The 23,590-nt window shown below is 46.2% G+C and overlaps 2 protein-coding genes across 5 annotated transcripts; one reads left to right on the plus strand and one right to left on the minus strand.

The window, feature by feature from the left end:
- The first annotated feature begins 1,629 nt into the window (after nt 1–1,629).
- On the plus strand, nt 1,630–7,234 carry pargl (poly (ADP-ribose) glycohydrolase, like). 2 transcript variants are annotated; one of them, XM_067258623.1, is made up of 16 exons: nt 1,630–1,737; nt 2,373–2,699; nt 2,845–2,958; nt 3,134–3,232; nt 3,321–3,392; nt 3,513–3,599; nt 3,685–3,845; nt 4,070–4,149; nt 4,258–4,324; nt 4,429–4,504; nt 4,652–4,799; nt 5,088–5,166; nt 5,333–5,441; nt 5,649–5,757; nt 5,896–6,024; nt 6,243–7,234. In XM_067258623.1, the coding sequence occupies exons 2-16, from the start codon at nt 2,373–2,375 to the stop codon at nt 6,350–6,352; spliced, it is 1,767 nt and encodes a 588-aa protein (XP_067114724.1). In that variant the 5' UTR covers nt 1,630–1,737; the 3' UTR covers nt 6,353–7,234. The 2 variants fall into 2 exon arrangements, with proteins under 2 accessions (XP_067114724.1, XP_067114725.1); XM_067258624.1 differs by having other exon boundaries at nt 1,631–1,733; nt 2,371–2,699.
- On the minus strand, nt 6,702–23,435 carry ogdhb (oxoglutarate dehydrogenase b). Of its 3 annotated transcripts, none has more exons than XM_067258615.1 (23): nt 23,286–23,435; nt 18,868–19,285; nt 17,146–17,334; nt 16,475–16,568; nt 13,337–13,452; nt 13,099–13,253; nt 12,705–12,851; nt 12,510–12,600; nt 12,119–12,298; nt 11,563–11,691; nt 11,250–11,429; nt 10,934–11,086; nt 10,709–10,811; nt 10,325–10,453; nt 9,893–10,043; nt 9,632–9,759; nt 9,361–9,539; nt 9,132–9,203; nt 8,601–8,729; nt 8,447–8,519; nt 7,987–8,150; nt 7,541–7,695; nt 6,702–7,408 (listed from the first exon to the last, which is right to left on the minus strand). In XM_067258615.1, the coding sequence occupies exons 2-23, from the start codon at nt 19,099–19,101 to the stop codon at nt 7,288–7,290; spliced, it is 3,072 nt and encodes a 1,023-aa protein (XP_067114716.1). In that variant the 5' UTR covers nt 19,102–19,285; nt 23,286–23,435; the 3' UTR covers nt 6,702–7,287. The 3 variants fall into 3 exon arrangements, with proteins under 3 accessions (XP_067114716.1, XP_067114717.1, XP_067114715.1); XM_067258616.1 differs by lacking the exons at nt 16,475–16,568; nt 23,286–23,435 and adding exons at nt 16,012–16,111; nt 20,131–20,252; XM_067258614.1 differs by lacking the exon at nt 23,286–23,435 and adding an exon at nt 20,131–20,252.
- Between the last annotated feature and the right edge of the window lie 155 nt (nt 23,436–23,590).

Below are 23,590 nucleotides of genomic sequence, written 5' to 3' on the forward strand. Positions count from 1 at the left end.
TGACGAAAAAACAAACCCGTCAGAACATCTTTACACTTCAGTCAGCCAGTATGGAATTCTGCCACGCGAGAGACTGTTTGTGTGTGTGTGTGTGTGTGTGTGTGTGCGTGCCTGCGTGTTTATGAGAGTCAGTTAGAAGAGGTGTCTGCAGTATCTTGCTGGAGGGCAGTACAGTGTGGAGAATGAAAAGTCCGATCTACACTCCTCAGCTCTCTGTTGCCCTGGAAACAGGTGCTGAGATTATCCTCTGTTCTTCATCTTTCTCGCCTCTATCCATAGCTATGCACCCTTCTCCTCCCTCCTGCTCCCCCTCCACCCCCCACACCTGCCGCAGAATGCGTACACGGCCCCCACGTCTCTCAAACACACACAGACACACACAGTTGAAGGTTCTGCATGGATTTGACCCTGTCATAAAATATAATAACATTTTCATTAGAAAATTACAATTTACAAATTTCCACTCCTCATATCAATGTATAGATAAACACACATGTGCAAGGTCAGATTTTTTCTATACTGATCCTGGTGTGATTTTTGCTGCATGTGTTTGTGTGTTAGTATCTGAGAGAGTGCAAAGCATGCATATGTGCATGGTTGAGACTTGCTGTTGCAGCAGCTTCAACAACCTGATCTCGAGCAGATCTCTGAGTACAGCAAAGAGGAATGGCAGGTGATGATGTTGGTGGGAGTGTGTATGTGTGTGGGGGGTGTGTGTAGGGGGCGGGGGGGGGGGGGGTACAGTCTAGACTCTAGAGAGTGTTTCTGTATATGGATAAGGACAAAGAAAAGAAAGAATCCGGCTGGTAGAAGTTTGTGTAGATCTTCACTTGATGAACAGTTTCCCTTGACTACACTGTCTCTAGTGGGTCTGCCAGCCAGCTACGTTAACACTTATACTCAAGGGGGCTTTCTTTACTTTCAGGCCTTTTTAAGTCATCCCTGTTTCTGTTCCAGGGAGCATTCCATTGTGGTGACTTATTTCTGGCCAGGGACAGAACAGTGACCTCAATCAAGTAACTGGAAACGCTTCAGGTACTGGCACCTTTGAAATTGGCAGTGGCTATGACCAACACCATGGGTTGAGACATAGGCCTAGTGTATAACAACTAACCCCAAAGAAAACATTTTATCGTTGTCAATAAATTGTATTAAGGACAAAACGTTTTTTGTTGTTGTTGGGAAAACACACTATTTTTACAGTTTATTCATCTTAATATATTTTATAAATCTTCACATAACTCAGTCGTACACCAACAAACTACCTGGAAACACAACTAACCGGTGTTACCCTGGAAATATATTTTATGGTAGAACCCATGTATGAGCGAGGATAGGTTATTGTCGCTGGATGCGATTAAGTTCGTGTATATTTTGTGTTGCATCACTGCCATCCTGTGCTGATAAGGAGAACTGTTGATCCGACCCTAAACAAGTAGCCTACTAGGTTTATGTATTAAATAAATATAACGAATGAGCATTTACTTGGGGTTTTATCACAAATGTTATCTTATTGTATTCGCTTCCTACCCAAATCTATTATATGTCCATACCATCCAACATAATTTTATAAACTGAATCCAAATGTCACACTTTCTGATAATAAACAATCACTTTCACTTTCATTTTAGCATTGCAGACTTTCAACGCGTTTTCTTTTGAATAAATCGTATCGGATTTCCTAAACTTTTCGGCGAATTTGTAGGCTACGACTAATTAATCCATACGTTGCGGTATGTTGTGGATTCTGATTATATTTGTTATTTGTCTCTTCTTTCTGTTTTGTTTTTCGTCTTCTAAGTGTTAACATGTTGATGAACTAAACCGCTGGAAAACCTATAATGTTGGCTTCTAACTGTGGGTCGTAAGACAGCTATGGCAACTGGGCTGGGTAGACGATGCAATGAGAGCGAAGGCAATAAGTATGAAAGTGAACGCATAGCGTAGTTGTTCCTTTAGTTCGATGGTAGGCCAATTGTAGTTCGCCACGACCTGTCACTAAAATGTATCTTAGCGACATATGACGACTCATACGAAAGAAATGTATTCATGGTTAGAATTTTCTCAGTAAAGACCGTAGGCTATTTGGCCTACTTCTCAAAACAGAAGCAGAAGAATAATTGGACATATTTTACAACGAACTATATCGCGGTGTAGGCCTACACAATCAAAACGTTTTGTCTGCACAGCTAGTTCGATTTGACAAATTTCTTAAATTAATTTACATCTCACAATCTCCAAAATACTGTACACCATATTTAGCAGTAATGTGTTAATCTGTCCATGCCACATTGCCACTGTCGATCAGATTACTTTTTCAATGGAATGTATTCATGCAAACGTGGTAATACATGTCTCTAATTCCCCTAGAGATGGCAAAAAATGACAGTTCCCAGATGAAGGACATCATGAACCACGATCATAAGGAACACAACCAGGGGGTCAGTGGCAGCAAATCTGAGCCTGGGAAAAAAGACCTAATAGATTTGAACACGGACACAGCCCATGGTTCCAACCAGAAACCTTCCGATAAAGTGACAGAGGAAGAGAGAGGGAAGGAGAGAGAAGAGGAAAGAAAGGAGAAAAGAGTGGAGAAAGGAACATCATGTTGCTCACTCTTCCAGCTGAAGAAAGTCTATGGGGACCATATACCACAGAGTCCACTGGCGTTCAGCAGAACACACAATGTTCTCATTGACGTAAGGCTTTCACTAATTACACTGGTGTGGGCTTATTTCACTGGTATCACAGCACAGTTTCACAGTACAGTTAAGCTTAATAAAATGTTTTGGATTGCTAAGGGATCAAAAATATTGCTCACACCTTTCTGTCTTTCCCTCTTAGGTAAATGCTTTCAAAGAAACAAAACGTATTAAGCCTCAGGAAGGACGGCATTTTTGGAACAACCACTTTGTGAAGCTGCCGTGTTGGCCAGAAAGCGTCATGAGTGTAAAGAAGGTCTGAACTGATCTACGGTTTAATTCAGAAACATAACCCTCTGTGCTGGTCCATGACTTCTGTCTCTGCCAACAGCCTCATTAATGCTCCCAGATCTGCCCCACTTTTACGCACACTTTCCGTCTTTTTCGCATTCTGTTCCGAGACAAATTTATGCTCCTACGATGTGTTACAGTTTCTAGGCGGTGCCACCCACACTAGACGATGGGACGTCATCTGTAAAGAACTGGAGAACCTTTCCAAGAGCAGCAAAGTATCGGTTGATGATGTGGAGGTACAATAGCACTTTGAATGCTGGGCACCGTGTGAGATTGAAAATAGATGTGTGGTTTGTGGTTGACCTCTCCTTCTCTTGTGCATAGAAAGCCATAAAGAGGTACAATCCAAAGTACAAGGAACAGTGGTCCTTTGATGTTCTCCAGTCATTTGTCAAGGTCAGCTACCGTTTCACCAATGACGACATGATTTGATGAGACCTGATTCAAAAGCAGTACCCCTGGCGTCAGTCAGACTCCCTTAATGGTTCGTCTTGTCTTTCTTCTCCCTCTCTCCAGAGTGTTAACCCCATGGAAAACTACTACCCATCATTGTTGCCAAAGATTGCAAAGCTGGCCTCCAAACTGCCTCATTACGTGAAGAAGGTGACAAAACGTCCACCACCTCAACTTTGCTATCTCACTTGAAATCCACAGAAATGCTAACAGAAGCTGTTTGTGTTTCTGACAGGCTATCCCTCTGCTCAAGAAAGGACAAACCTCCTCCCTCACGCTCTCACAGGGTCAGATAGCCTGTCTTCTGGCCAATGCTTTCTTCTGTACGTTCCCTCACCGTAACTCTTCCCAGGCCCAGGCCGAATACGGCAACTACCCCACCATTAACTTCAACAGGTCAGACAATCAGGCTACCTGCACAGATCCCATGCATGACTTCCTACTGTAAGCCAGTGATGTCATCGGTAATCATATGAAATCATTTGATCAGATCAAATTGTGTGTGCGTGTAAGAGAGAGTGTGAGTGTGTGTAAGAGCATTGTGAGTGTGTGTAAGAGCATGTCAGTGTGTTGTCCTCGTTCATTTCTGAACCCTTTTCATCTCTTCCCTCTGCGCACAGTCTGTTTGGCAGTCGACCAGACAGGAAGAGAGAGAAGCTGCGAGCCATCTTGCATTACTTCAAAGTGGTCACCAATGACAGTGAGTCGCTCCTGTATCTCCTTCCTCTCACATACTGTTGCATGATTTTGTGTCCTGTGTCAGTATGTTATTCCCCTTTACCCCTGAAACTTATTATTGTCACGGCAGTCAAGAAACCCAATGGACTGGTAACCTTCGAGAGACGATGCCTCACACAGGAACCCATGTGGAGAAGGTACACACAAAATCAGGAGCAATACAGACTCTGGTTTCACCATGGTGTTTTGTGTACTGTGTGACTGATTCTTGCTAAATGTGTCTCCCCTTTGTCCATGGCAGCTCTGAAAAGAGGTTGACACAACTCCATGTCAGTTCAGAGGGCAGCATAGAGGTTCAAGGCAATGGAATGCTACAGGTGAGAAATATGTGATGGCATTTGTCTATGTAATGTAAGCTGCGTGTGTGGGGGCAGGGCCATCATGGAATGCTCGCTTCCGGGTACGCCACAGCATCATTGAACAGTGGAGTTACTGTTTGTTTATATAGTGAGTGTGTGTCCTAGGTGGATTTTGCCTGTAGCCTGATTGGAGGTGGTGTGTTAGGCGCAGGCCTGGTGCAAGAAGAGATTCTGTTCCTCATGAACCCGGAGCTGATCGTGACACGCCTGTTCGCCGAGAAGCTGTCCGACCAAGAATGTCTGATCATCACAGGTCAGCGGGTCCGAGTTTGAGTGTGTACGTGTGTTTCATTGGGTGGCTCATCGGGGTGGAGTGCGTGCCACGTAGGCTTGGGCCTCGTTAAAGGGGCCTTGGTTCAGATTCCATCCCGGGACATTTCCTGCACGCCCTCCCCTCTCTTTCTCCCCTGCATTTCCTGTCTCTCTCCACCGTCACTGTCACAATAAAGCTGAAAACTCCTCCAAAATTATCTTGAATATGTATGTACAGTAAACATTTCCCCCCCCCCTCCCCACCCCTCTTGTTATTTGTTCTTGTCAGGTTCACAACAGTTCAGTAGCTACAGGGGCTACAGTGACGACTTTGAGTGGACAGGCCCATTTGAAGACCAAACCAAGAGGTGACACAGACACACACACAGACACACACAGACACACCCACAGACACACACACAGACACACACAGACACACACAGACACACACACAGACACACACACACACAGATACACACACAGATACACAGACACACAGCTGTCCTGTAGACTCATCAGGTTCCTCCACCACAGGGACAGTTGGGGACGGCTACACAGGCAGATCCTGGCCATCGATGCTCAACACTTCCGACACCAGACTCAACAGTACCACATGAGTTCAGTTACTCGTGAGCTCAACAAGGTAGACTTCACTCTGAAGACGAACCTGAACATTGTGTGACAATTGCATCAACGTTAATGTCGATAACTTTAACCTGTCATGAATTCTAGAACTGCATTACAAAGAGCTGAGAGCCACAAAGGCTTTTTCCAAGGTTTTGGCTCGTTTAGAAGATAGCGCAACAGTCTGGGGTTGTTTGATTTATATTCCACAATGTCCCCATTTTAGGCATATTGTGGGTTTCAGCGAGATGCAAACACCCCTTCAAGAGATGTGCCTGATATTGCTACCGGGAAATGGGGTTGTGGAGCCTTTAACGGAGACCCCAAACTCAAAGGTATTTAAGCTCTGAGTGTTTGAAAGGGCATGTGTCTGTCTGTCATCGTATATTTGTAATACACACAAATACCATCCAATGGGATGAATGAAGACAAGAGCTCTCCTGAATTGCTTTTATTGTGTGCGTGTGTCCCAGCTCTTATTCAGCTGATGGCAGCTGCGGAAACTGAAAGGGGACTGGCCTTCTTCACCTTCAAGGACTCTGAGATGGCGAGGGAACTGCAGGATGTGTACCACCTACTGGTCACCCAAGGAACTACAGTTGGTGAGTCATGCACCTACTGGTCACATAAGGAGTGGGTGAGCCACATGTCAAGTTGCATGTGTGACCCATCTAACCATGGAGCTGAGATTGTTCTAAGGATGGGATTATTTATGTATGCTTTATAGATAACCTATATAGATAAACATATTAACCACGTAACAGTGTTTGTTGTCTTGCTCACACTTTTCCCTGAGAGCTGTTCCTTCTCCATCTTTCAGGAAAGCTGTACGACACACTGCAGAACTACTGCGAAGTGTGTCGGCACAAGCCCTTGGATGTGTTTCAGTTTGTCAAGAACACCTTGAGTCACAAGAAGAGTCTGCTGTGAGGCAGCCCACCTTGTCACACGCCCATCCCGTCTATAGAAGAACCTCAGAATACTGCTTTTGTTCTGCCATTGCAGACAGGAAATCAATCAAGAAACAACATAGTGCTGTTGCATAGAGCGATGAAGTAAATAATACAAATAATAATTATGTTTTAGGGACAAAACTGAAAAGTCTACCTGCTTTGTATAAAAAATGTTTGATACATCTTGACCTAACTTAAAAGATTTTTGTTGAATACTAAATTCTTTATATTAAACGCACGAGATCAATCGTAAGATAAATCGTAAGATAACAGATTTAACAGAACAGGTTCATTGGTTTTTGAAAATGACCTTCAAAACCCAGTGCCACAGGAACTCTCGTCTTTATTCATGAGCAAAGAGTAAAACGACATACAATGATACAAAAATAAATAAATGTTTCACCTCATCCTGCAGCATACCATCATTTCATATCCGCTTTCTATAAGTTACCACTGAAGAGGATGAGTTATCAATAACCCTTAGGATATATTTCAAGTAACTTCCTGACGGTTTGTTTATGTTTGGCACGGGTGGGGAAGGGGGGGGGGGTTCAAGGTAAGTGAGTGGGTGATGGAGCAAACAAAAGAAAGGAGGGTGGCAGAACGGACGGATGTTGATGAAGGTTGAGAGCAGGAGAAGAGGAGGATGGGCGGATAGACTATGTTCCACTTCATACCGATGGCTATTTTGTCCCACCTTCCTGTGGACATGTGCCCTCCGTGGTAGAACAAAACCAAAGTTCCAGAATACTAACAACCAGCCAGAGTGTGCGCATTGTAGGATATCAGGACGACGAGCTGTTGATAGCAGGGGTTGGGGGGGCAGTCCTGTGAGGTCTCCTGGTTGCGAGGGGGGGGGAGGGGGGGGGGTCATGGGGGACGACGACGGTGTGCTAGTGGTTATACTGGCTGTCACTGCTGTCCAGCGAATGCTTCCAGGTTGAACGCTGTGTCCAGGAAGCGCTGCAGTTCCAGGAGGTGGGCCTGTTTGTTTCCAGTGGCTGGAGCAGCCGCAGGGTCGCGGCCAGCGTACCTACACACACACACACACACACACACACACACACACAGTCAGTGTACAAGACACAGCTGAAAACAGTAAAGATTAAATGGTTTCTTTCCCCAGTGACCCAAGTTTGAAGTTTGGTATGGCGGTGGGTTGTACCAAACGGGACGGGCGCGGTTGATGATGGTTCGGATGCGGGGCTTGACATAATCGTAGTAACCCTGGTTCTTGTGCTCCTCTTGGCACCAGACCAGGTCGGCGTTGGGATAGCGGTCCGTTTCAGCTTTGACAAGGTCAAATGGGAATGGTGACAGCTGTAGAGTGAGCGAGAGAGAGAAATACCGTAATATAGAGTAGAGAGTAAAGATCATTATTATTCTTTAATTTCTGTTTATAACAATAAATAACAAGGTAACACATGCCTGTATGTTTGCTTTGGCAGTATATACAATACTGCTTATGCCAATAAAGCATAAAAAGGGTTTTAAGACACACAAGAGTACACATTTCCTAAGATATGTGTGACATCTTTTCCAAACTTTCTTTTTAGACAAAAGTCTCAAGTACAGATTGAAGGATGCATGTTCTTGTTGAAGTGCTTTTACCTGCTCAACGCGAGTGATGGCGACTGTGGCCTCCATGCCCCTGTTCTTGCGCTCGCGGGTCAGTTCATAGTACACCTTGCCGGTACAGAAAACCACCCTCTTCACCCCCTCGGGGCTGGCAGATGCCACGCCAGTCTCTGGGATAATTCGCTGAAAGTGTGTACCTGGGCCACACACAAAATACACACATGTATCCAGTGTGTATGTTTTCCAAGAGAGAACACTCGATAAACGTGTATGTGTGTGTGTGTCAGTCATGACCTGCGGTGCTAGATATCTGTTTGGCGTTGATCTCATCCCTTCTTCGCAGTCCAAAACTCTCCCTCTGACACTTGTCTTCTCTCTGTCAACTCGCTCTCTGCCCTCCTCTCTCCTTTTTCCCCTCTCTCCTCCCTTTGCCCTCCGTCCCCATCGCTCCACCCTCTCCCCCTGGCCTCACCTCCCTCCACGTCCCCCTCACCTGGCAGCATCTCGTCAAAGCTGGACTTGGCCTCCGGGTGGCGGAGCAGTGACTTGGGGGTGAAGATAATCAGCTACCAACGGCAAGAGAAAAAACATGGGTGGTCATGAGCAGTGAGGTTTGATAGAGGTTGTGTGTGTGTGTGTTTACTTACAGGCTTCCTGAAGGGCTGCAGGATCTGTCTGCGTAGCACATGGAAGTAGTTGGCCGGATTGGAGCAGTTAACCACAATCCAGTTACAGTCATACAACTGACGCACGGCAAAGTCCTCCCCAGACAGTTTCTGCATCAGAAACAGAGAGCGTGAAAGGGAGAGACAGGGAGAAAGTGAGAGGGTAAGGGATCAGGAGAGAGGGAGGGAGAAATGTTTAAAAAACAAAAGTGTCTGCAAAGGGTTGGTATTGGATATGACACCCACCTGAGCACACAGGTATATTTTCTTTTGTAGGGCCTCACTCACATTCAAAATGGTGTTATCTCCAACCAACAACCCCTCACCCTAACCTTAACACTTAATGTCATTTCTAACCTTAAAGCTAATTCTAGCCCTAACCCTGAAACCCCCTGAACACACTTGAAGTTGTGGGACCCAGGAAAAGGTTTGTCATCCTTTACTATACTTGTGATGACATTTGGTCCCCACAAGGGTTGTTAAACAACGGAACACACACACACACACACTCACAGGGAAGACATCTGGGTCATCATTGCACATCTGCAGGAACCTCTCTGGACGGGCTGAGGAGTGTTCTGGACCCTGAGTGAAGCATTGTGGGTAGGAATTAGAGAAGCATCATGGGTTGCCATTATACACATATAGACTGTATTTACAGTATATGAAAGAGAGAAAGATGGGAGACTGGGAGATACAGAGAAAAAAACTGGAGAGGTCACGGAGTCGGGGTGGTTCCTACCATTCCCTCCATCCCGTGGGGGAGCAGTAGGACAATACCATTCTGCCTGACCCACTTGGCTTGGCCCGGGCTTATGAACTGGTCTATGATGCACTGGGCCGTGTTGTGGAAGTCCCCAAACTGAGCTTCCCACAGAACCAATGCATTGGGACTGGCCATCGCAAAGCCCAGCTCGAAACCTACAGGCATGAGGAGGGACAGAGAGTCATCAGGGTGTGTTGGTGATGTATGGGTTTGTCTGTCTGGGTGTGTTTGAGTGACTGCTACTGACCCAGTACTCCGTATTCTGACAGAGAGCTGTTGCAGACCGTGTAGGGGGCCTGGTTGTCAGAGATGTGGTTCATCGGGATGCAGATCCTCTTGTCGACGTTCTGATCGTGGAGAACGTGGTGCCTGTGGCTACAAAAGGAGGGAGAGGAGGATGGAGAAAGCAGAGTGACGAGGACGGAGGGAAGGAGAGAGTTTGAGAGTCAGGGGTCAATCTGGCAGTAGTATTTGTTTTTGAGTTCCTTCAACGTGTGTGTGTGTATACCTGAAAGTGCCTCTCTCCACGTCTTGGCCACTGAGTCGGACGTGTGTCCCTTCTTTAAGCAGTGATCCGAAGGCCATGTACTCCCCCAGCGCCCAGTCACACACACGTTGGCTGACCATCGTCGCACGGCCCTTGAGGATACGACTCAGTCCTGACACATGCACAAAAAAGGTCATTTTTAGGGAAACAATCTATTCCTGCGTCTTGACCTTTGGAGTTATCTCCATTACAGTCAGTCAATTTGATTTATAAAGCACATTTAAAAATAACAGCTGTTAGCCAAAGTGCAGTGACCACTGACTGTTTCTCTCCCTCTCGCTCTGAATCTCTCGAAATAGCAAGCGATGCTGAGATATACCTGTCTGTGGTGACTTTGAAGACAAAGACAACTCTGAGCTGTAGCTACTCTGTGAGTGTGTGTATACCTCCTACCTCCGTGTATAGTGAAGTCTTCCATGGGAACGGAGGAAGCGATGTTTCCGATGTGGTTGAGCTCCTCTTTAGTGAGCCCTGTGGACGGGCTGTTCATGCTCTTAGGCTGACCGTCCGACGTGAAGAAACCTACACACAACACACACACCACACACAACACGCACACAACACACACACAACGCACACACAATACACACACACGTTCCATGTCAAGACAGTGTATCAAGTACATGGGCAACACAATCAATGTACAGCTTTACAAGGACTTAGAAATGCAGAGCGATCGAGACTGACATTTAGACGGGGGTGGGACAGAGTGAGAGAAATGGCGCGACGGAGGCAGAGAGAAACACACAAAACCTAAACAGACACAAACACACACACCTGGCCAGGGAGAGTCCAGCCAGTGCTTGATGTGGAGAATCTTTTCGTCTTTGGAGCGAGCGTACGCCTCCTCGCAGATCTTGTTGTACTTCGCAATCTCCTCCTACACAGTGACAGGGGGCAGATGGGGTAGAGCAGAGGGGGGGGGAAGAGATGAGATGAGAGTGGAGAAGCTGCGCCTGACTCGAACCGTTAGTCGCCGCAGTGGACGCGACGCCAAGTCACCTCGTACTCCTGCCTGGTGACCGCACCCTCGGCGATGAGCTTCTCGGCGTACTTCTGCAGGACGCCCTTCTGCTTCTTGATCTGCTTGTACATGAGCGGCTGGGTGAACATGGGCTCGTCCATCTCGTTGTGGCCGTTGCGCCTGTAACACACCTACGCGGCGACAACACACGGGGCGCTCAGGGACGGAGGATTTCACACCCAAACGGGGTGGGTTTTGAAATTTCCTCATGGGGGGGAGAGGGGGCCTTTGCCTCCCACCAGGAAGTCAAACGTGGAACTGCATGAGGCGTCTCCACGCAAAGCCACAACCTACCAGGTCGACGACCACGTCTTTGTGAAAAGTGTTCCTCCACTCGGCCGCCACGTTGCACACGTACATGACGGCCTCGGGGTCGTCGGCGTTCACGTGGAAGATGGGGGCGTTGACCACCCGGGCCACGTCTGTCGGGTATGGAGACGAGCGTGCCATGCGGGGGTCTGTCGTGAACCCGATCTGCGTCGAGGAAACAACAAGAGTTTGAATGTGTGTGTGTGTGTAAGGGGTGGGGCATCAAGCTTTATGATACAAAAACCGAAGTTGCGTTACCCGAGAGAGAGAGCACGTTTCTTAGCGCCAGTGTGTTTACCTGGTTATTAACCACAACATGTATCGTGCCATGCGTGGTGTAGGAGGGCAGGTCGGACAGGTGGAACGTCTCATAGACGATACCCTGACCGGCAAATGCTGCATCGCCATGGAGAAGGAGAGCCATCACCTTTTAAGATCCAGATAGAAAGTGTTTGGATGGAACATTTTGCAATGAAAACTCCATTTGTGTATGTGTAAGAGAGAGAGAGAGAGAAAAAGAGAGAGAAAAAGAGAGAGAGAAAAAGAGAGAGAAAAAGAGAGAGAGCACTACAGTGTGAGCAGGGCTGGTTTCAGTAAAGGTTTCAAACGTATCCTTCACTTCCACCTTACTAACCAAAGGAAGTTGAATCTGTGGAACAGGAAACCACCACTTCAGTAGCAGTATCAGATATCTAGATCCCAGAGCTCATCCAACTGCAGTGGAGGTGAGGGTCAAATCTTAACTAGATTCACCCAACGGTTCACCTTGTAACAATGATCTAAGCTACGCGACAAATGAAATGAAAAAGAACTCCAGGAAGTGGTGGTGAGGAGAGTCTTTGTGTATGTGTTACCCTTTTCCCCTCTGTGTCTCCACAGTAGAACTGCTCTGCCTTGGTCTTGCCCTGCACGACTGGGTCCACCGCCTCCAGGTGGGAGGGGTTAGCCATGAGCGACAGCGTGATGTTCCTGTCCGTGACCCTGTTGAGCCGGTGGTGGAACGTCCCCAGATGGTACTTGACATCTCCGGAGCCCTGGTAGAGAGGAGCAGGACCACAGTGAGAGAGAGAGAGAGAGAGAGAGAGAGAGAGAGAGAGAGAGAGAGAGAGAGAGAGAGAGAGAGAGAGAGAGAGAGAGAGAGAAAAAGGGGGAGAGAGAATATTTGGGATTGTATTTTGTAGGACGGGGAGTAGGACTTGAATAGTTTGACGCTGTCTAAGTGACTTGTCAGTGGCAGGTTCGGACCTCGTCGGCTGCCTCCAGCTTGGAGTCGAACTGACAAAATATCTGCTCCAGCTCCTTGCGGATCACGTTAGCCAACACGTTCAACCTCCCCCTAGAGGGAGAGAGGAGACGATTATGTATTCATATGTAGGGCAATAAGGACGACTTTTAATAGGCTACCACAAATGTCGTGGCCCCATCATATAGCCGCAGTACCTGTGGGGCATGCCCATGATGACGCTCTCCACCCCGCTTGCGCTCGACTTGTCGATGATGGTCTTCAGTGCGGGAATGAGCGACTCGCAGCCCTCCAGGCCAAAGCGCTTCTCTGATGACCACTTCCTCTGGAGGAACTCCTCGAACCTAGCGCAGGAAAGCAACAGGAAGTTAACCGGCGTGGTGCCGTCCAACACTATGCGCAAGCCACCAATCCAGGTAGGTTTACATCAGGGATTTCTGCCGACTCCCCCAATCCAAAAAAGGGTCAAGTAAAGTTCAGTTTATTGAGAAACTGAACAGGGCCTCACTACGGTTGGTTGAACATCTAGTCAGGCAGAGACGGGGCCAGATGTTGAGAACATGAGGCGGTCCTTAGGGGGGCAGAACAGACCTGGTGGAGCGAACCATCCGAGCCAGCAGGGTCCTCTTTTCCTCAAGGGTGAAATGCATGACTCCGGGCCTCTCGAACTTCTGTCTGATCCACTGGCACTGGTCCAAGTCATTAATGAACATGAACTCCACCCCGATGTGCTGGCAGTATGCCATCTATGGCAGAGGAGGAGAAGGTGAGGGTGAGTGTGCGACCGCATGTCCATTGGGGCGGGAGAGAGAGAGGCGGCCTTTTTTACCTCAAGGCGCCGAATGATCTCTCGGAGAGGCAGAGCACTCTCGCTGCCCCCGATGAACGTGGTGGTGGGGAGCCGAAACACCTGGTCCAGGTCGGACTCGTCCAGGCCGTAGAAGCCTGCCGTTGCCATGGAGAGAGAATGGGGTGAGAGAAGGAGTTGGGGATGAGTTTTGGGGGGGGGGGGGGGGGGGACACACACACACACAATTATACTAGGTATGGCAGACGAGCAAGAGTGCAGGAGTGAGAGCTGCACTTCTACTGTAACTACTGACTAGAGCCCAACCGATTTTATCGGCCGATATTAGGCATTTTCCAAACTTTGAAAAGAATTGTCCACCAGAGGGCAAACTACAACGTCCCTGTTGGCAACACTCGTGTTTAGAACGCCACAAACCCTACAACCATCAAGCCAGAGTCAGGCAAAGTGTTAGGGAAATCTGTTCATGTTTGTTTACGCGTTTCTGGATTTTTTAAATATATATCGGCCCATATATCGGAATATCAGATTTTTTAATCACCAAATATATGTATCGATATCGGCCTTAAAAATCCTTTATCGGTCGGGCTCTACTACTGACAGATCAAGACTATTGTCAGATCTGAAGCAACACACTGATAAAAAATCCGAAGCACAACACTAAAAGCACAAACAAGGTATATATTGGTTAGTCTGAAGCAGAGAGACATGAAAGTTCAACAAGAAGTGAAACAGAAGAGAAGCACAACAATACCAGAGACACACCTATACCAGAGACAATTTTGGGGGGGGGATGCAATTGAGGAGGTATGCTTAAAGAACACCTTGACTTTCATTTTTAAACTAGTGCGTGAGCAAAACGTGTCTATTGGAATGATCCAAACTAGGATATATTCCAATCTCTGGTCCCTCTCTGGGTGAGATCAACAGCTCTTCACTTCCCAGTTGTGTGTCCGTTTATAGTCCATGTGGTTCCGTATGTGTGTTTGAACCACGGGACTAAATGTTCTTGAAAACACAGATAAGGTGCAGTGACGCATATGCAACACGTGCTCATCGACAAACAGACACGTTCCCACGCCCACCGACACACACAGCCTTCAGTGTGCAATCTTTTGTTCACATACATCTGAACCAGAGACACCTTAGGGCAAGACACATTTGCACGTTTTTATCAAAGCTAAAGCTCTGCTCTGTTGCTTTGACGTCCTTGTATCTCAGACACATACACCTGCATTCAAAACTGTACTCAGTACAGTAAGAGTGAGTGGTACTGTCATCCATGAAGGTGCTCTCGTGTTGCCAACCTGCTAGCCTTGAGCAAACTCAAGTAACTCAAGGCTCGCATGGCTGAAAGGCATTCAGCCACACGGGCCAGGCTCTCTCTGAGCTCATCACAGTCAAGACTTCACGATGCAGGCATGGAAGCTGATGTCTGTATGGGCTCCCATGAAAATCCCTCAGGCCTGCCAGCGAGCTACAGTGTGCATAGATAAGCCGAGTAAAATGACTGATTCAGAGGGATTTGACTGCATCTTTAAAGCCCCCTATCACTATCATTGTCTTTTTAAGGTACAGTAGAAAGATGGACATTCAATTCATTTGCAAACACTGAACAAGCACAATGGACAGCACAGACAGCACTATTAAAGGTAGACCAAAGGACCTACATGGCAGACTGGCATTTAGTTTACTAAACCAACAGTTGGCTATGATATGGAAAGGGCTACATATCAAATCAAGTGGTACAGGTTAGCACTTTAGCTAATTTGATTGGTGGATGTAAACACTACGGAAATCTACTTTTTGTGTCCATTCTACTCCATCTTGTTGAGCGGAAGGTCGTACTAAAGCAGAGGTTAACAGGAAGTGGACTATATTGCAAGTAGCATTGGGGGTAATGTAGGCATGTAATGGGGGCTGCCATACCTTCAGCAGTGAGATCATAAAGACGGTCTTTGTATACAGAAATGTCTGCCGCATGCACACACACACACACACACACACACACAGATTAGTAAAGTAGTGCATTTAGTAACACACAAGTTAATGTCACTCCCCCACTGACCACTCAACCAGTGCAAAATGTCTTATTCTACCCCAAATGCACAGCGACACACACTCTAACACGTTATCGCATCTCCTGACACTTCCCTTTCAAGTACAGAGTTTGTGGAGAGCAACACACATAAAGGGGCCAAGGGAATGTTTACATTGACATTCTATGGACAGTACTTCCACAAGTCATAACCATAAAAAAACATCTATCTTATCTACAACATTAGTTAAGGATGATTTAGAACACAGTTCCATGTACCACTAATAAAATGGTTTTAGGCCCTACAGATAATTTGTAGTCAAGGGGTTGCTGAAAGATGCAACATCATATATTTATGCCTAGGGATTGTGGACGAAAGACGGATGCTAATGCCGTGTTCACATTAAGCACCTTCACGGTCTGGTGAACTGTCCGTTATTAGGTTGCCATGGAAACGAAGCGTGTCTGTCCCGTCAAGTGTCTAACCGACTCAGAAAGCCCCCCCCGAAATGGGAGTATGGATGTAGGGAAGTGAGACAGCCACGCGAGAGCCGACAAGGATGTTGGGATGGTAAGGAGGCCTCTTTGACGTGGATGCCCTAAAAACCCAGTCAGTCAACATTCCTTCGTCACTTCCTCACCCACTCTCAGTCCTCACCCAGCTTATCGTTGGAGGTGATGATGTCAGAGGGGGTGGGCTCCAGGTCGGCAGCCATGATGCCCAGAGGGTCCAGCTGAGCCACATGGTGACCCCGGATCTACGCACGCGTCATCCATGGGATAGGGTTGGGGGACCGCCCCAGATAGAGAGGACACGAGGGGGGGAGTTGGAGGGGTATTCAGTTAGCGATGAATGGTGTTGGGGGGGGGGGGGGGAGGTGGGATGGGGAGGGTTGGCACATGCAAATGGGGGGGACCACCAAATAAAAATCAAAAATCGACAAACCCAGCACAAGCACACACAAAGAAAAACAGCAACAAAAACAAAACACGGGTAAGAAAGGATAGATTGGAAGGGAGGCAGAACAAGAAAAAAGAGAAATGTGATTTAATGCAGACATGCAGGGGTTAATCCCAGCAGTGCGGGCCAGCGGAGCAGCTGGCAGGGGGTCATCTCTCACCAACATTTTGGAAGCCCACTGTAACGGGGGCATCATCAAAGTCTACACAGCTGATGTCCAGGGGGTCCAACTTGGCTATATGGTGCCCCCGTACCTAAACACAGGGCAACATATCTCAGCATGGTGTGTGTGTGTGTGCTGAAATGAGACCATCACTTACCCGACCACATCTTCCTGAACAATCCTGATCATATGCCCTCATGAAGTGAGTGACAACTGTGTGTAAGAGAGACTTTGTGTGTGTGTGTGCGTCTAGTCTTTACTGACAGAACTGGATATTGATGTAAATTGAAACATACCATTACACCATCTGGGTAATTACATTGACGAGCCCCTACAGCCTGTTGGTGGGACTACGAAAACTGAGGGCAGGCCTGTTAATTGATGTCATGTGGATCCCACGTTCATGTTTAACATGTCAAAACATCCCACCATTTAGGAGAACACGAGATGGAGTGATGCTCCATGTTTACCGTTGAAATCTGATAGGGTCCTCCGGTCGATACACAACTGTATGATTATATGTGTGTGTGTGTTCTTTCTACTGATTTTTTATGACTAAAAGGTAATGATCACAGGCTCACTGATTACCAAGCATAGCGAGTATAAATATCCTGTTAGCAACATCCGCGACAGACAGAGAGTGGATGTCGGGGTGAGTACACGTGTACCTGGTATGCTCGTATGAGCGACTGCACAGCCAAGTGGTCCTCCACAAGTTTCTCCACGTTAGGTTGCGCCCCAACAAGGGCTTTGGCATGAGCCAATCCCTGAGCAAGACCCCCCAGAGGAGGGGGGCTCTGATAGGCTGCGCCCGGCGGAGCCCCAGCATTGGCGTTGCGGAAAAAGATATCCCAGGACTGGAATAGGACACAGGAGGACAGGTTAGGAATGAATTCAACCAAGCACGGTTTTCAGCACACACAGGCACATTGGCTAGGTCAAGGCTCTTAGGTCATAGGTATAAAGTGTAACACATGGTCATTCTTTTATCAGATTAAGTACATCAAACAAACAACCAAACAGCTGTATGCTGCACACAAATTGTGTTTATGACGTACAATCCCACATCCCTTTGACACACAACCCCACCTGAGCTACACTGAGCCAAATCTGGTCTTTGACACGTTCACGGGCACAAACGCAACAGTGAGTGTACGTGACAACCTACACGCGGACGCACAAACTACTGAGTAATGCTGAGCTTGAGTTTCTAACCTGAGAAGAAGTGTAATTGGCTTACTGGCAATGAGCGGCTTTGGGGGATCCGTTTGTTACACCATTACAACACAGAGGAACCAGAGACACTGGCCTACTTCATGTCCGTAATGCCGCAAGGCTGCAGTTTCTCCTCTTGGATCAATAAACTTGTTCTTTTTTTTCCTTCTATCTACTGAAGGATACGTACACTGTATGTATGATGAGGCACAACGTCAACCTACAGGATTATGTGCCTAACACACCAACAAGCACATGCACACACACAATAACACCTGATTGCATCGACAATAGTGCTGCTTGGTAAGCGCCAGACAATGCCTGCAGAAGGTCTGTTGTAAAGAGAGAGAGAGAGAGCACAGATGGACCGATCGGGAACGAACGAGTGAGAGATTTGATACAGAAAAGCTTATTTGTCCTTCTCTTGTCTTTTGGTTCGACCCGGGTAGGGTCTCCCAGCACTCAAGCATCATGGATCCTCCACTGAGTTCTATCCACGCTGTGGCCATAGTCACATTACATAGTGGTCCCTCTGAAACGTTTGTGTGTGTGGGCATTGAACAAGAGGCAAAAAAAGCCTCTTATGTAATGATCCTTGAAGGACAGCTAGTTGGTAAAAGACACAATAATTAAGGTGTTAGGAGTTTGTGTGCGTGTTTCTGTGTGTGGAGGGGTCATCTAAAATGTGACAATTATTTGTGTTTCCGCACGCCACCACAGAGGCTGGGGTCAAGGACACACGCAGTGACGGCAGCAGGGGACTACAGCTAGCCTTGTCTGACATGCAAGGCTGATGGTTATGTGCATGTGTGTGTCTGTGTTTGTCTTCACCTTGGCAGGTAAACAGGCAAATAACCCTAGAATCGACATCCCGCAATTTAGGTGGGCGAAGGGCTTTATCGAGCAAGCATCACTTCCCTCATCTCTGCACACAGATATTTGCACTGTCTAGCACACAGAAACAAACCAACTGTGATAGGGAATATTTGTCTAACTTTTGTCACACTGCCTTTTGAACGGAAGTAAACAATTCCCTCCCTGACCTTTAAGTAGGAGTCATCGCACAGGCGCTGTTACACCGTGTTGTCGAGCGTCATGTGCTCATATGATCCCAGGAGCAGCCTGTGTTTGCTTTCTCCCAGCACAAACCACGTCTGCAAAACACACACACTTACCTTGTGTACACTCCTGGGGTTCTCTAACCAAGAAAAGTACATCTCCTCGACATAGTTAGAACTTGTCCCGTTTAGAAACGGCTCGGCAGCCACCGGCGCATTCAGGTGCCTCATTGGCTGAAAAGTCCTCAAAGCACCTCCCACTGCCACAGGCCTGATGTGTGATAGGCTCTGGACACTCTGGGAGGCAGGGATTGGCCGTAGCCTTGCGACCGTAGTCCTTAAGCGGTGCATAATAGCCAATCAGAATAGGCACCTGTCACGGTAACCAGAAAGATGATGACAAATTCTGACGTGAGAAAATACGGATGCTCCCTTGGTCTGTGCAAACAGCAACGAGAAGTGTGCTATCCACGTCCTGTCCTGGTTCTCTTATGGTCTCTTTCTTTCTCTGGGCTGGTTTTCAGGTCCTGACACCCTGTTTAGAGTAAAAATAAAGATCACTCAATTGGACAGTGTAACTTCATCTCCCACTGGTCCACTCCTGATGCACTGTACACTAAATCTTATGAAATAACATAGGAATCTGTGTCATATGGCACTGGGGTACTCAGATGACAACAAATAAGTAATGTCCATCCTAAATATAGTGTAGGGCAGCAGGCTTGTAACTTTGCTTCTCTCTATGGATTTGTACATCTTTTTCTACAACTGTTTCTCTCTCAGTCTTTGTTTCTCACAATCTCTGTCACACACACACCTGAATATTGCGGCTACAAATTCTTTGTAAAACAGCAAGAACGGTAGTTAGTCTCCCGTTGGATACATTTTATAGGCTATAAATTATTTTACTTGCTCAGACAGCATTGCAGCACAGCGAGCCTTTCATCGTCGCCAGATTTATTTGGATCTAGCTAACGACTAGATATCAATACACAATAACCACTGGACTATATCCCCCACGTTTTGTATAAACAAATTATGATGATTTAAGCACGACCTTGAAAGCGCGCTTCCTGTGCTTCTGAACGCTTCATGAGCATTTGTACACCTGCCAGACCGTGCGGCGTGCCATCACAAAAAAAGTATCTAGCTAGCTATTTAACTTATACGTTTACATCCTCGATCCATATAGGTGATGCGTTTACAGTTAGACAAGCAAGGATGGATAGTGTATTGATAGTGTAAACAGACCAATTCAAAATTTAGCGAGCTAAGTAACTTAGCTTAGCAAAGCTAGCTAGTCCAGCTAGATGTGCTAGCTTATTCTATTTGGCTATACTAGTGAACAAGTGGAATTTTCAAAGTAGAGCACATACTTACTTTGCCCACCCTCTGTACCTAGTTTTTGTTATGAGTTTTATCAGTTGTTCACAGGCTGACAGATGGACGGTCGTCACCGGCAGAAGTCTAGGAAGATAAACCAGCTTTGTAGGTCGTGTCTCTGGCTCTGGCACTGTCCGATTCATTCGAGTGCTGATGTTCAGCATGTTGTCGAACCTACGTCAAAGAGGCGGTAAAACTATGCGGAGCCACCAAACTAAATTTCAGAATCTGTAACTGGATCTGGGACGCACACATGTGAGACATCGTGTAAATGGAATGGATTTGTGCTCATTTATATATATTGTTGTACAAATAATATTTGTTAAGTAAAAATACTTGTTGTTTTTTTTAAACAGCTGGATTTAGTTATACTTTACGGAATTAAAATATCTCAGTTATGTTTTAGATATGCTGTAGGCTACTCGCACCAAATTCAGTTGAGTGTTACTCGCGCAGAGTAGCTATCCTTTACTAGGGTGACCAGACGTCCTCTTTTACCCGGACATGTCCTCTTTTCGAGCCATAAATAATGCGTCCGGCAAGGATTCCCTTCTCTGGGTCTTTCACAAACTAGTTATTACATTTACATTTAGTCATTTAGCAGACGCTCTTATCCAGAGCGACTTACAGTAAGTACAGGGACATTCCCCAGAGGCAAGTAGGGTGAAGTGCCTTGCCCAAGGACACAACGTCATCTGGCACGGCCGGGAATCGAACTGGCAACCTTCTGATTACAAGCCCGCTTCCCTAACCGCTCTGCCACCTGACTCGCCTATTACGCCCTTACAAGTTTTGGAAAGGGTATCTCCCTTACGTCCCTCCTTCTTGCGCGAGCTCTGACTGTAGAGAGAACTGTCATTGGTCTACCGCTTTCTCAGTGTTGCCAGATGTACAAATACAATCGTTTTGAGCCTTTATACCAGGGGTACTCAATTATAATCCCAAAAGGTCCACTAACCAAATTTCCATTCAGTCCAGGGTCCGGAACAATTATGGTTTTGAAGTGGAATAATATCACACTGCTGTAATTATGAAAGATGGAGAATGAGTATGGATTATATTATTGAAGTATGCCTTTTAATCACCTTTGTACTTGTATACTTTTATATGTTACACTACTGGAAAAGCCTGATGCAAAACCACTTTGATTGTTTAGTATTTCCCCAAGATATAGAAGGAAAATGAAGCCTCAAAAGTGTTATTTTTGATGATTGGAGCTGGGTGTGAAAGAAGGCTACAAGATTAGGTTCCCACCATAGTAAACATCAAGGCGCCCAGTGTGCCTGGCCATCAAGGTCAGAGCAAGTCTAAAAAAATAGGGGATTTCTCTTTGCACCGGTAACTTGAAGCCTCTAGAGAGAGAGACCAATAGAGTGTAAAATGAATTATGCATTTGTGATAAACAATATTGTACCAATAGCAAAATTACAGAACTGATAAGGTTTTGATATAAAATGTAATGTCCGGAGAATATTTCTCAGTCTGATTCTGCAGAATTTGGCTCACGTTTGAAAGGAATCACCATGTTTGTATTGGATTCTGATTAAACACTTTGCATCAAACTCTGGAAGTTTTTGTGCTGTTTTCAAACTTAGAAAAATTAACCCAAGGACTTAGTACTTTGATTTTCTTCATCAGTTTCTTTTTCTGGTCCTTACCTCAGAGTTCTGGGGGTATTTTGTTCAAAGTGTCCATGCTTTGTGTCATAGTGACCATAGCCGCGGGAACATAGGATATTTTATCAGGGGGGTGCTGCTGGGGGGGGGGGGGGGGGGGGGTTCTTAATGTTGCGGGGCGGTAGGGATGGACTGGGAGTAAAAATAGGTCATGCACATTCTGTTTGATGTGATGCTAGTTCGTGAGAACGCTAGGATACTTAATGCGAGCGCGCGTAGCACGCAAGACCATTTTTGTTTTTTTTTGCCTTTATTTGAGCACAAAGTAGTTTTTTGAGCTTTATGTAAAATGAACCGTTTTTCAATTGGTAAAACCTTGTCTAGTGAAGGTGGTGTCTTTTTGTCTCAATGTTTCAGCCCCACCCTTACGTTTCTTAGCCTGGTTTTCCATAGTTATTCTTCTCCCGATGGCCAGACCGCTACTGCGGGGCTGGGCTATGCCGCGGTGGTGAATTTTAAAGTCATATCATTGGAAATTCTCGTGCTGTCAGGGGGTGCTACAGCACTCCTAGTTCCCACGGCCATGATAGCGACGTTTCACATTAGCTACCACAACAAGGGAAACCGTCTCATTAAACACATCGGTTTTGTGCGCCCCACTGGCAGCACAAATGCATACTCTGAAATAAGGTATTTTTGGATTTGGATTTTCGCCGGGTTTAGAGCACGCCATGTTTTTCGCTGAGGAAGCAGGTACTGTTAGCAAATCGATTAGCCTGCGTTGTTGCGAATGACACACAACCTGACCCAGAGGTTGCAACCAACTTTCAGTGAGTGAGTTGTCATGGTGATTACAGTTATTAAAGCTCCTGATTGGACCTTAGTATTGGACAAGTAAGATAGAAACCACATTTAGTTGGAACAAAAAGATGTGCCGGTTAAAATGGAAACGTTCCGTCAAAATGAATTAATTCCATAATAATATATCGGTTATAGGTCCGGGTCCGGATAGGGAACCGCCTGGGTCCGGACCCGGACCGCGGTCCGCCAATTAGTGACCCTGCTTTATACGATACTTCGCCATTTCCATTCTGGCAACACTGAGCACCTTGCCGCCTTTGTTGTCATTATTGCTGTAATATATGAGGAGGACTAAAAAGTGTCTTAATTTTCTTATTTTAATATGTGGCCATATAAAGAATGTATTATTTAGAATGTTTATCTGTTATCATTATTGCTTTAGTATATGGAAAACACACATTAAATGCATTAAACAACCACTGAAAGCCACAGAAGCACTGGACTAAATGCCCCAAAAAAGATTTGTTTTACATTTCACTTTGCAATTTTGTTAAGGTTCAATAAATAAAGATCATATAGCCTATGTCGTTTGTGTCATTTTAGTCATTTCATTTGTGACATTTGTATGAATTCACATGGTCATGGTGCGGCATGCAATACACTACCAGCCCCCGGCCCCCCCACCGCCGCCATGACGAATTGTCTTTTTCACAAACTCAAATCTGGTCACCCTACCTTTATCAGTGAGCTATTGATAATGTAGTAGTAGTTGTCCTCCTTAGGTCGTCTTCTCAATACAAACTTGAGAATTTTGGATGCACGTTCTGTGCTCTCTGACTGGTTGGAAGTTCAAATGAAACTTTGTCCTTATCCTGGCCAAGTCCTTATCTGATCTGAGGTACACACACAACCACACGCACTCGCACACACACACCACACACAAGCAGAATAGACTTGCACATACACACTCACCACGCACACACAGCAGAATAGGACCTGGGGGGGTCACAAAATAATGCTTACTCATCTTTTTGGATTTC

This window comes from Osmerus mordax, chromosome 20 (assembly GCF_038355195.1).
Source record: "Osmerus mordax isolate fOsmMor3 chromosome 20, fOsmMor3.pri, whole genome shotgun sequence".
In the NCBI taxonomy this organism is placed as follows: Eukaryota; Metazoa; Chordata; class Actinopteri; order Osmeriformes; family Osmeridae; genus Osmerus; species Osmerus mordax.

Bases quoted from the DNA above. Each gene is read 5' to 3' on its own strand.
- ogdhb (XM_067258616.1), bottom strand. From the start codon at position 19,101: ATGCACCGCTTAAGGACTACGGTCGCAAGGCTACGGCCAATCCCTGCC. The intron at 16,112-17,145 runs GTACACGTGTAC...ACGCGTGCGTAG, and splicing joins CGCTCATACGAGCATACCAG to ATCCGGGGTCACCATGTGGC. The intron at 8,151-8,446 runs GTGAGGGGGACG...TGTGTGGCCCAG, and splicing joins CTTTGACGAGATGCTGCCAG to GTACACACTTTCAGCGAATT.
- pargl (XM_067258623.1), top strand. From the start codon at position 2,373: ATGGCAAAAAATGACAGTTCCCAGATGAAGGACATCATGAACCACGAT. The intron at 2,959-3,133 runs GTCTGAACTGAT...GATGTGTTACAG, and splicing joins GCGTCATGAGTGTAAAGAAG to TTTCTAGGCGGTGCCACCCA. The intron at 5,758-5,895 runs GTATTTAAGCTC...CGTGTGTCCCAG, and splicing joins CGGAGACCCCAAACTCAAAG to CTCTTATTCAGCTGATGGCA.